The sequence below is a fragment of the Ptiloglossa arizonensis genome, chromosome 9 (assembly GCF_051014685.1).
Source record: "Ptiloglossa arizonensis isolate GNS036 chromosome 9, iyPtiAriz1_principal, whole genome shotgun sequence".
NCBI classification, from domain to species: Eukaryota; Metazoa; Arthropoda; class Insecta; order Hymenoptera; family Colletidae; genus Ptiloglossa; species Ptiloglossa arizonensis.
This window is the reverse complement of record NC_135056.1, coordinates 2,362,636-2,377,924: the sequence shown is the minus strand read 5'-3', so window position 1 is coordinate 2,377,924 and position 15,289 is coordinate 2,362,636. Positions and strand designations below refer to the sequence as shown.

The 15,289-nt window shown below is 30.6% G+C and overlaps 1 protein-coding gene across 2 annotated transcripts; it reads left to right on the top strand.

Annotated features, from left to right (window-relative positions):
• The first annotated feature begins 7,830 nt into the window (after positions 1 to 7,830).
• LOC143151598 (protein fem-1 homolog B) lies at positions 7,831 to 14,232 on the top strand. 2 transcript variants are annotated; one of them, XM_076320913.1, is made up of 9 exons: positions 7,831 to 8,827; positions 8,916 to 9,262; positions 9,904 to 10,064; positions 10,171 to 10,331; positions 10,438 to 10,581; positions 10,665 to 10,894; positions 12,063 to 12,179; positions 12,334 to 12,440; positions 13,197 to 14,232. In XM_076320913.1, the coding sequence occupies exons 1-9, from the start codon at positions 8,279 to 8,281 to the stop codon at positions 13,346 to 13,348; spliced, it is 1,968 nt and encodes a 655-aa protein (XP_076177028.1). In that variant the 5' UTR covers positions 7,831 to 8,278; the 3' UTR covers positions 13,349 to 14,232. The 2 variants fall into 2 exon arrangements, with proteins under 2 accessions (XP_076177028.1, XP_076177027.1); XM_076320912.1 differs by having other exon boundaries at positions 7,841 to 8,827; positions 12,331 to 12,440.
• Positions 14,233 to 15,289: the final 1,057 nt, after the last annotated feature.

The following is a 15,289-nucleotide window of genomic DNA, read 5'->3' as shown; positions in this document are numbered from 1 at the left end:
GTACTAGATGTAAGTTATAGTACATACCTATTATCAACAAACCTTGATAGACTTTTTCAAAATGGGCCTTCGTTTTCAAGATATTTTGATTTAAAATTTGATTTTCACATAGTAAATGAATTACTTAAATCTTTTCAACAGAGCGAGTTTTGAGTACGTCAGTAGAGCGAGGGACTACGAGCTGTTGGTAGTGGGATCTCAAATCCTGGCCCCGCGGCCTCTCGTTATTATTTTTTTTTTTTAGTACAATTTTAAAATGCAAAAATATGTTTAATTTATTTTTGAATTTAATGTCAATGCTGTATGACATCAATATTAAGACAAAAAACATTAAATTTTTAATATAAAAAATAGAAGTAAATACACTAGTAAAATAGTAGTATATGTCATATATATTTTTCTGTATTATTCATTCGTATTAGTCATTATCAGGTAAATTCTATATTGGTTATTCGTATTGCCGCTATCGACGCTAATTGTTTTCTGACATATGGTGGTTGTGGTGCATATATATTATACTAGTATACGTGTTAGTATTACAGTTGTAGCATTATTAGTATTAGACGTGGTATTGGTAATAGGTTTCTCTTTTCACTAAAGATAGATCGACTATGTATAAAACTAAGCTAATCGTCTTAATGCCCTCGGCACGCGTCTTTACCGTCTTCGTCGCCTACGTCTTTACAGGTCTCTCATCTTACTACGTCTTTCCAACTCTCTTCTCTTACTACGTCTTTCCAACTCTCTTCTCTTACTACGTCTTTCCAACTCTCTTCTCTTACTACGTCTTTACCAATCCTTTCTCGTACTCGTACTCATACTGCCACTACATCTTTACCAATCTCTTCTCGTACCCATACTCTTACTACTACATCTTTACCAGTCTCTTCTTGTACCCATACTGTTCCCAAACACGCTCCTTTCGCACCCTACATCCTTACGCGCATTCATTCTCTTTCATTCTAATCCTCAATCTCTCATTTCAGGACCACACGCATTTCCTTTCGTTCTCACGCATTTCCACGCCCGGTCGTCTTGCACGACCCCCTGTAAAGGGTCACTCGTGCCCTTTAAGAAATTTATCGACAGATCGGCGCCAAGTGTTTCCCTAACGCAATGTCCATTCACACGCAATGTATCTTCTAGGCCTGCACTCGAAGCAGGCCCAAGTGGACACGGAAAGTTCCGATACCACAATATTCTAAACAATTGTTAAAGTGATGGTAATCCTTGTATACCTAGAAAGGATGTCCGAATACCCTTTTACATGTTTACAAAAACCTATCAAAAAGAATGAATTTGGACCAATAGTAAAAAGGCAAATGGATTTTTTGCTTTAGACTTGCACAAATGTAGTTGTCACCTGCAGTAAATTTGGAAAACTAATAAAAGATTTATATGCCGTTTATTTAGAGAAGACTGTAAAACCATAAGTAAAAAATAAAAACTTTCTGTTACTTGTGGGTGCATTTTTGCATTTCAAAGTTGTACTAAAATTTAAAAAATAGTAACAAGATGCTGGAATTCGACCTCACTACCAACAGGGACTTACCCAAAATTTGTTCTGTTAAAAAGATTTAAGTAATTCATTTATCAAGTGTGTATCAAACTCTAAATCAAAATACCTCGAAAACGAAAGCTCATTTTGAAGAAATCTATTAGGATTTTTTGATAGTGGGTATGTATTATAACTTGCATCTACTACCGTTTCAAAAGCGATTTCTGCTACCATAAGATCCCCTTGTTAGTTCTGTCTTTCAAATTGTGAAAGGCAGACGTGTAAGGCAAATCCAAATTTTCCTTTGAGTAAAAAAATCGTATACTGCAAATTATATTTTTAATTTATAGTGTTTTAATTTATAGTGTATTAATTTATAGCGCTAAGTATGTGTTTGTTTTGTTGATACTAAATTTTCAACTATATAACAATTTCTAATGAAATTTTTGTAAATAGAAATTGATTAAGAAATACAACATAGTGTAGTGATTAGTATCCACAGAAATATATGAAAAAAAAAGACAAAACACTGATTTATTAAAAAAAAAAGTCAAACATTATTTACATAAAGTGGATGTCCCATTGAATCTCTCCATCGGCGTTGGTTACGCATAGCAGCGGCCTTGCCACATGGCGTGTAACGGCTGTACACGCGTCACCGATGAATATTTTCTCGGCTTGCTCGAAATGTAAATCGTTCCGACACTTCTGTCGGACGATTTCTTCTTCAGAAATGTCTCAAGAATCCGATCCCGTGTAGAATTTTCATCCTATGTAAAGACCTTTTCGTAAAAGTATAAAAATAGTGCAGGGAAACTACGTACATCGGTACTTTTTTTAAACTTTGACGTTAATTTATAACTATTTAGGATCAAAAACAATTAATAAATTATATACCACTATATTCAAGAAACTCTCCTTTATTTGTGAAGACCAATTAGAATTTTCTAACGTTTTTACTTTTCATGTAATACCTCATCATCGGTGGATGAAAAATCGTAGTACAACCGGCCAGGGAATAATTTTACATTAAAAAATAAAGAGAAAATATAGTATACAATTTCTTCATCCGAGGCTTCGTTTTTGAGAAAATCGAATTTGAAGTTTGCTCAACTACGTAATACGATTTACTTACCGTGTATTCTATTATTGGTTGTCGATAATGATAGGATGCTATAGGAAATACCCAAATAGTTCGATACCTGACAGAAATCCATAGTTTATCTAAGTGCGTAGCAGTTTATTTCGTTTTGTGTTTTACTTTGTTAAATTATCAAGTTATGCCAAAGTATTCTAATCGAGAGTATGTTGATATGTTGCTCACTTTGGGTGCTTGTTTCTGCTGCAAGTAGACATTACGCAGAAAAATTTCCTAATCGCTGACATCCAGATAGGAGAGTCATACAGAGAGTGGAATAAACAGTAGCGGAGACTAGCTCATTTGTATCATATTATAAACATCGTAATCGTGATCGACAATTGTACATCATTGAAGAAAGTGTTCTTCAGAGTGTAAATGTCACACCTAGCATTAATACAAGAAATCTTAGTTCTATACATAATGTTAGTACCTAAATAATCCATTATATTCTGCACAATAACCACATGCAACCGTACCACATTACACGGATATACAATCTTCTGGAATGGAATTAGATGCAAAGAATGAATTTTTTGCAATGGTTACTCGAATATCACCCTGCAGATCAACAGTTTCTATCATGTATTTTATGGTCTGACGACTCCAAGTTTATACGAGATGAAATTGTCAATGTTCACAATACGCATTGGTGGTCAGACAGAAATCCTCATATTTATCGTGAAACTCATTTTTAAGAGAGGTGGAGTGTCAATGTTTGGGCAAGGATAATTGCGAGTCAAAACGTAGGACCTTATTGTCTACCAGACAACCTAAATGGAAGGGTACAACTCTATAATTAGAGTTTTTACGTGAAAAAATACCTTTAGATATCAGATCTAGAAGAATTTTTCAATATGACGGTGCCCCGCTACATTTCATGCGACCAGTTTTAAATTACTTAAATGAGAAGTATTCCCGCTGGTAAGTCGAAGTCTCCGAATCTCACATCCCTGGACTTTTACTTATGGGGACATGTCAAAGAAGAAGGATACAAAGAAAATATTTATAATATTGCACAACTAAAGTTAAAAATGCTTCAAGTGTTTGAATAACTGAAAATTGATAATACGTCATAATCTATTAAGTTATCATTAATTCGTTGAGCACAATTATGTATGCAGCAACGAGGAAGACTTTAAATGTCTAGCCATTGATTCGACTAATTTTTGTGTTGTTGAACTTTGAAACATTTATCCATATTTGGTAATTTTTACTTTCATATCTGTCTTATTGGTAAATGTTAGACCCTTTGCGTGTTCCTTTGTGCGACCGAGGACAGCGAACGTTGCAGCCATCAGAGCACCGTAGGATACTTCGAAGATCACTCGTCTGGCGACCAGTCCGTTAGAAGATAGCACTACAAGGGACGTCTAGGTTCAAGAGGATCAGCATGGTTTATAACACAGGAAGAAAGTTATAAACAAGGGAACGATTGCCAATATTTCTCGCCATAGGATCTCGCTGTCTAAACAATGGGGTACGACGGTCAAGAGCTATGGAGATAACCTACCAGGAATTCGGACGGACAACGCAGCTGCAACCCACGCGGACTAGCTGATGGGGTTTGCAGCGACACCAAATACGCACGGAGGGGGAGGAAGACTCCTTTACCTCTAAGATGCGGCTAGAAACAAGGATGCAGTTTTTACAATCGACGCCAAGGGACAGGTCGACCAAGGAGAACACCGGCGAACTCCCGATTCAAACTATCAACGTTAAAGTCTTAGAATCGACGTCAACGGGCGAGGTCGAATGCGCAAAACGCGGGCGAACTCTCGACTCAACCGGTCACGATCACATCAATACACTTAACCTTCGTATATATGTAACCTGTGTATATATACACATATATATATACATATGTATGTATATAATATAATATATCCATCATCTTATTTATAATTATTGATTTACTTAGTCTTTAAATTCTATAACTACACATCAGTGTCTCGACCGACCATTACAAAAGTCGGCGCGAGGTATAAACAGTAAACTTATAATTATCTTTAATACAGATATATAAAAATTATAAATATGTTTAATACAGAGATTTGGATAAAACGATATCAAACATTATTTTAATTCGTAACATGATTATTACACAATATTAAACATTATTGAACAATGAAAACTAATTTTTTTATTTAGTAAATTTCCAATATCCTTATTTATATTATATCACTTCTGAATATAGAAAGAACGACTGACTTTAGGTATCGATATACTAGTTCAGAATAGCATGTAACTTTATACTCTTAGAGACTTAGAGATAAGAAATTTCTCTATTAAGATCATTCATGGTGCGAAGCGACATGCTCATAAAGAAATTTAAAGAAGCAGATACACTTCTCTTTTTTGACTTTAAATAAACAATTATTTCTTATAATTTGTAATGTTCGAAGGAACAGATCAAAACCTTCAGAGCAGTCTTCTTGAGAATATTGTTGGATGAATTGAATTGTTTCATTTTTATTTTCCTTTTTAAAAACTTAATAGTGTTTACTTTAGTCAAAATTGTAATAATAATTCTCAGTATAAATTAATGTATAGGTGAAGTGTGTGATAAAAAGAAGGCAGTAAAAAACGGCAAATAAATTTAGCGAGTTCCGACTTTTTAAACTTTCCTAGACCCATTAACCAGTCATTCCAAATACGTTGAGCTCGAGGGTATAACAATAGTTAATATTCTGAGTCATTTTATAAACAATAGTTATATCTATGTTACGAGATGAGCAAAAAACATGTTCGACTTAACCAATAATAACTAAGAATTTGAAAAGTGGAAGGGGCTAGGTGAAGCGGGCGATCGCTTTTCTTTGCTCTTTGCGTCGTTAGCATGTGGGTAGTGTATGATCTTGTTTCCCGATAGTAGATGGATTCATACCTAAGGTTTTGGAGTTCGAATCTTATAAGAGATAAAGTTTTTTCCTTTATTTTTATTAATTTTTTCTTTATTTTCATCTATTTGTTTATTTCTATATTATATTTTTATTACTTTTTATTTATTTTTACAGTGCCTCGGATTTAATGAAACGTAAGAACACGAAAAACATATACATTTTTTGGCAACGTAATGCACATTCTACTCTTCGTATTTTTCGACTTTGACGGCTTCCCAGAAATACATTTTCTAATCCACTACCAATTATTAGCATCAATTTTTGAGGATATGATACACTATTCATGGTATACTATAAAATTGAAAAGTGAAAAATTAATTTTTTTTAATGTCAATCAAATATGTTTTCCGGAAACAATATGAAAAATGAAATGTGCATACATTTATCAGATACTTACGTTGCCGGAAATGTATGTGTTTTATGTCTTTACATTGCATTCCATCCGAGGCATTGTAAGAAATAAATAAAGAAACCAGGGTAAAAATATAATATAAAAATAAAAGAATATATGAAAATTAAAAAAAATGAATAAAAATAAAGGAAAAAAGATATAATTTTTACGAAATTCAAACTCCAGAACCTTGGATACAAATCTATATACTATTCATCTTCGTCGTTGCAGCTGTACTAATGCTTTTAAGAAACTGTATATAAGACAAAATTAAAAAATTAAGTTTTAAATATCTTTATAAATAATAAGCAATGGCAAAAAAGCTCAAATATGTTTATTTATTTTTGCTCTAGAACTACCAGAAAAAGTTTGAGAAAAATTTGCAACCCCACAAGTGCGACTCCTCTTTGTAAATACTTAAATATCAGTAAATAGTTTTCATTTGCTTTATCATTTTCATTGTCGTAATTCTTCATATCACTCACATTGTCAACTATTAAATAATTGGATAATGATGATTGCAGTTGCGGTTGAAAGAATGATAGGAAATATAATAAAGATACTTTAGATAGAAGTTTGGCCTTTTTACGTTGCTGTTATTCCATTTTATTTCTAAGACATACACTTGAAGTAAATGGATCTGAAGTGTCTAAGGCCCTATAAAATATATCTTGTGAATTATTCCATCTATTATTTTTACATGCATGAAATTCTTTATCTTGTCTAGAGAATTTATATTTTGATTCTGTTGCATCGTCTCTCGAGTATACAGTTACTGGTACTTCCGCTGCCTCCTATTTTGTGTTTATCATGTATAAGCCTAATCTGTCCCAAAATAACTTCTGGATTTCTTTCTTTTTTAGAAAAAAGCTGTTCATTTTCCTATCTTTTTCTTACTTGCCATTTTTGGAGTTTTAATCTACTAGGTTGTTCAATAAGTTTTGTTGTTCAATAAAACTTATTGAACAGTATAGTACTAGGTTGCTCAATAAGTTTTGTCGTTCGATAAAACTTATTGAACAACCTATTATATGTGATGTCCACTTGTCAAAAAACATAAATTTCAAGACTCTAGAAAACTGCATTTGAAATTTCTATTCTTTTATTAATAATGGTTTGAGTTTTCAAATAAAAAAAGTCAAATATTTAACACTTTCCAAGATCTTTTTATAAGTTTTCCTAATTTTTAAATGATCAAAAACTTTGCATTCTTTATACATGATTTAAAATATGCTATTGACACACAAATATAGTGAAATATATTTCCTTACCTGTTAAAAAATGTAGTACAAATTAAAATTTTAATATTTTATAATAAGTAATTAAAATAATTAGTTTCATTTAATATCTAATAATTTTATCTTTATAGTACTGTATTTGATCACAAAATTATCTAAAAAAAGAAATATGTATAGATTTCGAAGCTTTAGAGTGTTGTTAATTTACAACGAAAAACTGATGTTCTTAAATAAAAGTTAAAAAATTGTATTTTGGCTACGAATCATCGTTTTCTAGCCAACGGTGCAGTAGTATAACACTTTTGCGCATTTTGTCGCTCAGCGCACGTGAGAGCTATATTTGAAAGCGAAGGGAAAGTGCTAATGCGTTTTCCTGTCGCAAATCTATATACAGATATAGTATGTACATAAATACAAGTTTCCTATTTATTATCATAAACCGATGAAGTAGATCTGTAAATATAAATTTTTCAACTGATTGTCTTGATTTCATGTATGGTCATCTACCATGATGATATTGTAAATTTTGCAAATTCATTGCAGTTTCACTTTATGTTCTTATATCGTGTAGAAATAATATTTGCAGAAATAGCAACATGGCGTCAATTGGGATTTTAGTACTTTTTAACATTATAGAAGAAAATATGTATATAGAAAATAATAGAATAAATAGATAACGTAATATTGTGATTGGAATGTCATGATAGCGTGACATTTAGGTTTGTACGATGACAGACGATAACAAATGTCTGACATTCAATTTTACAGCATTAAAAGTCATGACTTTATGTCAGGTGAAAACGAACCTTAAAGCTACATTTACGCGATAGCGCAAGAGAAAATAACTATAGTGATCATCTACAAAAATAGCAATGATTGTAACAACACTCACAAAACAAGGGTAAATGAGGTTAAATGTTATTTTTATGCAAGAATATCGATATGTTTTTGTATGGTCTCAAAATAACTTTTAGTACTTTATCTGAAATTCAAAGTGTAAGATGGAGAATTTGTGGTTAGACTAACATTGCTAAGTTTCATCAAGAAAGGAAGTTGACAAGAAAAGTGTCTTTATACGACGTTTGTTATATACAAAGAACATTTAACGAAATGGAAACTGTCAGTTTAAATGAAAATGTAATAGAAATGTCAGAATCACTTTTAACACGCGTTTATTATGCTGCTAAAGATGGTATGGCCATTGCGCTTTATGATCTTCTCAGTAATAAACCTTTTAAACAAGTTAATCATCTGATTAATCAAAAAGTATTAGAAGAAGATGGGCAACAATGTACACCTTTAATAATAGCTGCACAATATGGCCATGATAGTGTAGTTAAAATATTACTTGATAAATTTAAACCTGATTTGGAACAAGAAGGATCAGTTAAATTTGACGGATGTGTTATTGAAAAAGCAAGTGCTCTTTGGTGTGCTGCTGGTGCAGGACATTTGTCAGTTGTAAAAACTTTAGTAAATGCAGGTGCGGATGTTAATCATCCAACTGAAAGTCATTCTACACCATTGAGAGCAGCTTGTTTCGATGGACGATTAGATATAGTTAAATATTTAAGAGAACATAATGCAAATATGAATATTTCAAATCAGTTTAATAATACATGCTTAATGGTTGCTGCATACAAAAGTCATTTAGATGTAGTGAGTATGATTATAATTCCAATAATTTGAATTATTAAAATAATATAATTAAATTCAATAATTTTAATTTTATTTTATATTACAACAGGTGACATATCTTTTAGAAGAAGGAGCAGATCCAAATGAAAAGGCAGATTGTGGTGCTACAGCATTACACTTAGCTGCTGAATGTGGAAGCACTACTATAATATCTGCATTATTGTCACATGGAGCAGAAATGACAAAGGATGATAGGAGAATGACACCATTAATAGTAGCAGCAGAACGTGTCAGAGCTGTAGTTGTTGAATGGTTCATACAATGCGCAGGAGTATCTAAAGAAGAAACAATTGAAGCATATGAACTTCTTGGTGCTTCTTATGCTAATAGTGCTTATAAAAGCAATTATTATCTGGCAAAAGCATATAAATATTTCTGGAAAGCAATGGAACTTAGGTATGTATACAGGGTGAACCATTTAAATGAGAACACTTAAATATTTCCGATGCACATGGATGTATAAAAAAACTGTTCAGAACAAAGTTGAACTGTTCAAAAGGGCAAAATAGAGGTGTAGACAAATGTCCTTTTTGATAGTTCAAGATCATCGGTAGATTTTCAGATTAGATCATATATGTTTTCTTTACTGACTTTTCTGGTCAATCTTTGTATAAAAATATTATGAGAAAGTATTCAGAATGAATCAGTGAAGACGGAGTCCTTGAATATCTTAAGTAAAGCATATGCCTTATTAAGAAGTTTGAAATATCTCATAAAGTATTTATTCTTTACATACCTTATTCTCATAGTTTTATGTATACTATGACAAGACAAAATTCAGCTATCAAATAGAAAAGAAATACATAGTTACATTTAGAAAATATTGACCACCTCAAAATTATTAAAAATATCTTCTATCATAATACTTGGCCTTTTAATATTTTAACTTTATTGTAAACAGATTCTTTATATATTCATTAGTATCAAAAGCATTTAGATACTCCTATTTCAATGATTTCCTTTGTATCCATTGCATCATAAAATAAAACTAATATTTTATTTGGAGAGTGAGCTGGATAATTTTGTGGATGCTGCAGGTTTAGAGATCCTGAAAACATTATCCATAAAAAATTAGGTGAATCAGTGAAGGCATATGATAATTGGAAAGAATGTGAATCATTAGAGAAGCTGAAAAGTATTAAGTATAATCAGAATGCTATTCATATGGAGTCATTGGCTATTAGAGAGAGAATCCTAGGTTTCTATTATATTTTTTTAATGAAAGGAAATAATATTTACAGAATATTATATAGTTTTTGAATTTGCATTTTACATGGTCTATATTGATTAAATGTTAATATTAGGGCAGCATAATCCAGAAGTACCATATCATATAGTATTCAGAGGGGCAGTATTTGCAGACTATGCTAGATTTGACAGGTGTATTGATTTGTGGCTTCATGCTCTGAATCTAAAACAGTTAAACGACGTATCAGTTGTAAAGGATCTCCTTAGATTTGCACAGGTATTGTTTTCAAATACTTACAAATACTACAATGTTTTTATGGAATGTTTTTTAATTTATATATATACTTTATTTGTTTTTTCCTTTAATTAAATATTGTTTATAGGTATTTTCACAAATGATACATGTTGGAGTAGATTTCGATTTTTCTCAGGTTTTAAGTGTTTTAGAAGCTTGTGTAGTGGAACTTAGCTGGAATAAGTTTAATATTAATAATCCTGTTTCTGAAGAAGATACTGAAGAACATATTGTGAGTGTAAACAAAAATTTTGTCAATATTGATATAATTATATTTTAAGAATTAATGCTTTCTTAAAAAATTAAACAATGCAGAAGGAAATGGAATCAAACATTACAAGTACACTGTATATATTAGCAATATTAACAAAACTTCTAACATTAAATGGAAGTAGATACTCGGAACAGGATAAAGATAAAGCACATCATCTAGTGCATGAGCTCTGTGTCTTACAATTAAGTTTGAAGGATGGACAGACATTACTACATCTTGCTGTAAATGATGAAACTCCTGTCAATAACTTCCACATTAGTGATACCTGCAAGTCAGTAAAAATACAAGATTTTTATAGATGATTATTAATTCTACCAAAAAGTTCTGTCCATTTTATGATCATTGAGTTCCTCTACATTTAAGAACATTAAGTATAGGCACTGTTAGCCTAACAATTACTGTAGATGTTAGCCTATCATTTCAAGACAAAACTTTTACTGTGTTTTTGGATAGGACTCTGTATCAAATTAGACATGTTGGATATAGTTTGAAAAATTCAAGATTTGAAATTTCAATTTCAAAGAGGAGTGCCATTAATTTGCAACATTTTGAAGAAAGGCCTATATTTATCAACAATATTAGTAGTAATAGCTGAAAAGTTCGACATTGCATAACAAATGGATTTTGACCATATTCATTGCTTAGAATTTATGTATAATTGAATGTTTTATCTTCATTATACAAATATTCACAATGCATGATTCATGACTTGATAAAGAAAAATTTGACTGGCCAGTACATAATCTGTTCTTCATTGCTCATTTGTTCAGACAATGTTAAGTGTGTATTCTACAAAAATGTCCTGAGCAGAAAAGGTTATTGTTTGAAAACTTATACAAACAACTGTAAAACCCTGTACATCAAAAGAAGCAAGTGCTTTGCATTTCAATTCAATTTACTGTGTACTTTTAGCACTATACTGAACTATAGTTTCATAAAATATTATCAAACATTAAAGAAACTAAACTAAAAAATTAAAGAAAAGAATCATATTTAACAAATTAGTAGTGTGTAATTTTACCTTATAATAATACCTGACCATGTGTCTTCAGCATCACAAAAAGTAAGAAACCTGGGGCGAAAAGTATTTAATCACCCTATATACTTGTTTGATTTCAGACTTTCAGATTATCACCTATTCTGGTCCCTTGAGGATCTTCTATAAGAATAAAGTTTATCAAGATCAGTTTACAGAGGTTATAATTCAATTCCTAGCATTTAAAGATAAACAATTATAAAAATGGAATTAAAAATTTATCTAAAAGTTATAAATAATAAGGAAATTGATATTGTCAGAAGTTGCAAATAAATCCTTGTTCCATAACATATTACATTTAAATAAAAAAAATGGATGGATCTTTTTCCGGTAGACTTAATCAATTGAAAAGTTGCCTTTTATTCTTTTTATTAATATGATTTTTAAAACAATTTTTCTACAGATTTCCTTGCTCTGGAACTGCAAAACTACTTGTACGTTGTGGTGCTGATGTAAATGCTATGGACAATGAAAGAAATACACCTTTACATGTGATTGTTAGTTGCAGAAAATTGATTAGGTATAATTAACTATTAAATTTTCTTCTCAAAATAGATAGTAATTTGTTAATATTTCACTAAAAAAACTTCACTTAAAATATGTTTTCATTTTAAAGAAAAATGTTATTGATATTTTTTAATAAGTCATATAAATATACTTCTAAATTCTAGCAGTGATTTTGAAACCCTTTATTCCATTATTATGGAACTGATAGAAGCTGGAGCACATATGGATACTGTAAACAGTAGGGGAAAGACTCCGTATTATGCTGCCACTACAGGTACAATATTTAAACGAATTTAAATGTGGTTCAAAATATTTAAAAAGAAAAGTGAATATAAATAAACAATAATTTATTTGTAATGACAAAAACTAATTTGGACATGACTTTAGTTATTGAAACAATAAAGAGGGAGAGGAAGTTGGTCTTAATTGAAGAATTATAGCTCAAGGACTACAATGATACCAGTCCGACGTTCGTACACTTGCGTTAGCACACTCTTAAGGGTCGTTAAGAGTAATTTGGATAAGGCAGATACTGCATATGGTTATTTGAATGTTCTTATAGATTGAAATCCAAATTACTTGCAGTAACTAACAGTTTAAAGTCACATATATATATATTGGGCGTTGAAAGATTACTTTTAAAAGAACATAATAGGAATAGCACAATTCATCGTTGTATTGTCTAGTGAAAAAGTATTCTCACTCCTTTGAGATAATGCTTTTCTTTTTTCTGAAGTGGGATATTAAAACTGTCGAAGATTTGAGCGAACTTTATAATTTATCGCCGTCATGAACCCTCTACGCAACCCTTGTCGCACTTGCTGTGGCGACTACAAAAACAGTGGAAAACCTCAGAAACTATAAGTTTGCGGCATATCGGACCGGTACCATTGTAATCCTTGAGATATAATCCTTCGATTAAGACCAACCCCTTCCTCTTCTTTATTGTCCCGATAACTAAAATCGTGCCAACATTTTATATTATTAGACAAAAAATAATTATTAATTTGTGTTACTTTTATATACATAGGTGAGGCAGAAGTAATATTACGGAGTCAGACAAAATTGTCATTAAAATGTATGGCTGCAAAAGCAATAAAAACTTACAATCTGTCTTACTGTGAACAAGTGCCACGTTCCTTGGAAAGTTTTATTGAACTGCATGGACCTGGGCTTAATTAGCATTAAAATGACTACTGAACAATTTCGTTTCCAATAAACAAATTACACGCACGATTAAGTAAAGATTATAAGGTTAAGTAATAAGTTTCAAGTAATAAATGATTCAGGTTATTTATTTTTTATGTAAATTTTGTAGGAAACTTGATTTACAAAAACAATTATTCAGATAAAGTCTAATAATAATTTGTTTATTTATTAAGAGTAGAATTTTGTATTAAAAGTACAAGAAATTCTTCTATATCTTCATAACATATAATGAGTTATTTAAAAAGCAATGTATTGTGTGATAATTATTTCTAGAGGTAAAACCTGCTTTGTACAAACAAATATTAACAATTGAAATTAGAGTTAAAACGATTAACTAATTCTTGATTATTCTAATTTTAAAATTGAACTTGATTGATTATTTTATATATTAATATATAAATCTAATGACTTTTGACTAACTAAAAGAAAAATTGTAATTACCTATTGTCTGGTTTTGTTAACGTAACCCATTTAGTCTACATTACGAGTCAGGCTTGTAGTACATGACTTGGAGTAACATGCTATTACGAATCAGACTTGTAGTTGTCAATCTCAGATAATTTTAAGTACTAGTTTGTATTTATACATACTAAGCGAAGGATATTACTATTATATTTGTAATATTACATTTATGTTCTGAATATTGAAGTCAAATGTCAAAAAATGCTGAATCAGTGCGGCAGTTCGTCCACGCGGAGCGCGAAATACCTGAAGGATGAGTGGGTTAACCTAGTTATACTATAAATGTTATATTAAATAGGAAAAATATTAGTTATCTAATATTTCTCGTAATACGTGAATCATGAACTGACAATAACTGTGATTTTTTCAAATAAAGAGTTGTTGAGTGAACGACACATGATTTTATTGAATACTTAATTTGACATAACACTTCTGATGTTATTAATCTATGTTTTCTTCCTCCAATTCAATCATATCTACATAATCTAGATTAGTTTGAACTCTGCTTACATAGTTTTCCTTTTTCCTTTTCCTACAAGTGCTTTTGAGAGTGAATTATTATAAGGAAAAAGAAAACTCAGACTTAGGGTAAAGAGAATGTCAAGAGTGTCAAGTAATTGTTGTTTAATTGCAGACCTTACTATGGATGACTAAAATGTTCAACCCAATACACGATTCATAATTCTTTCTATTCTCTTAATTATCAATTCTTTGAAAACTGACCTTTTTTTCTCCATACAATAAGAATGCTCTTTATTATGAGATATATTTAATTCAAGTTATATTTTTTTCATTTATTTATTTTAATTTAAAGAATGTTTTTACCAACTGTATTTTTTTTCAGTGTCTGTTATACTTTTATTTCATATACTCTGATGAAAATGGATTTTGGCCAATTTCCGTATACGTAGTTCTCGCATACACTAATGCTAAAAAAAACATCTTGATCCTGATACGAAGAAAATTCCATACTCCGCTATGTAGCTCATTACGTATAATCTGGCAACTATGGTCAGAAATGCAGATGTGACTATGGGTGCTATTTCTGTCACTAACGTAAACATAACCATATTTATACTTGATATTTTAGAAATATAATAATGAATTACCAGGAAGGTTAACATGAACTGAAATAGATATAATTAAAGCAATTTTAATTAAAATAATTTCTTTTAATTTACTTTACAGCTATTTATTACCATATATAGTTATTCACAGAATTGAATGTATGTTGGTAATGAAAATAAGCGGAAAAATGAATATAAATAGATGTTTTCAAAAATAAAAACAGTGTATGCTATAGTTATACATTTTAATTTACAATTGTTGATAAATTTTTAAATAATGTAAAATATTTGTTTATTCTTAACAAAAACTATAACAGTGCAGTTATTTTACTCATATAAAATTCAAGATCAACATTAAATATTTGTTCGCAGTACTTCGGTCTCG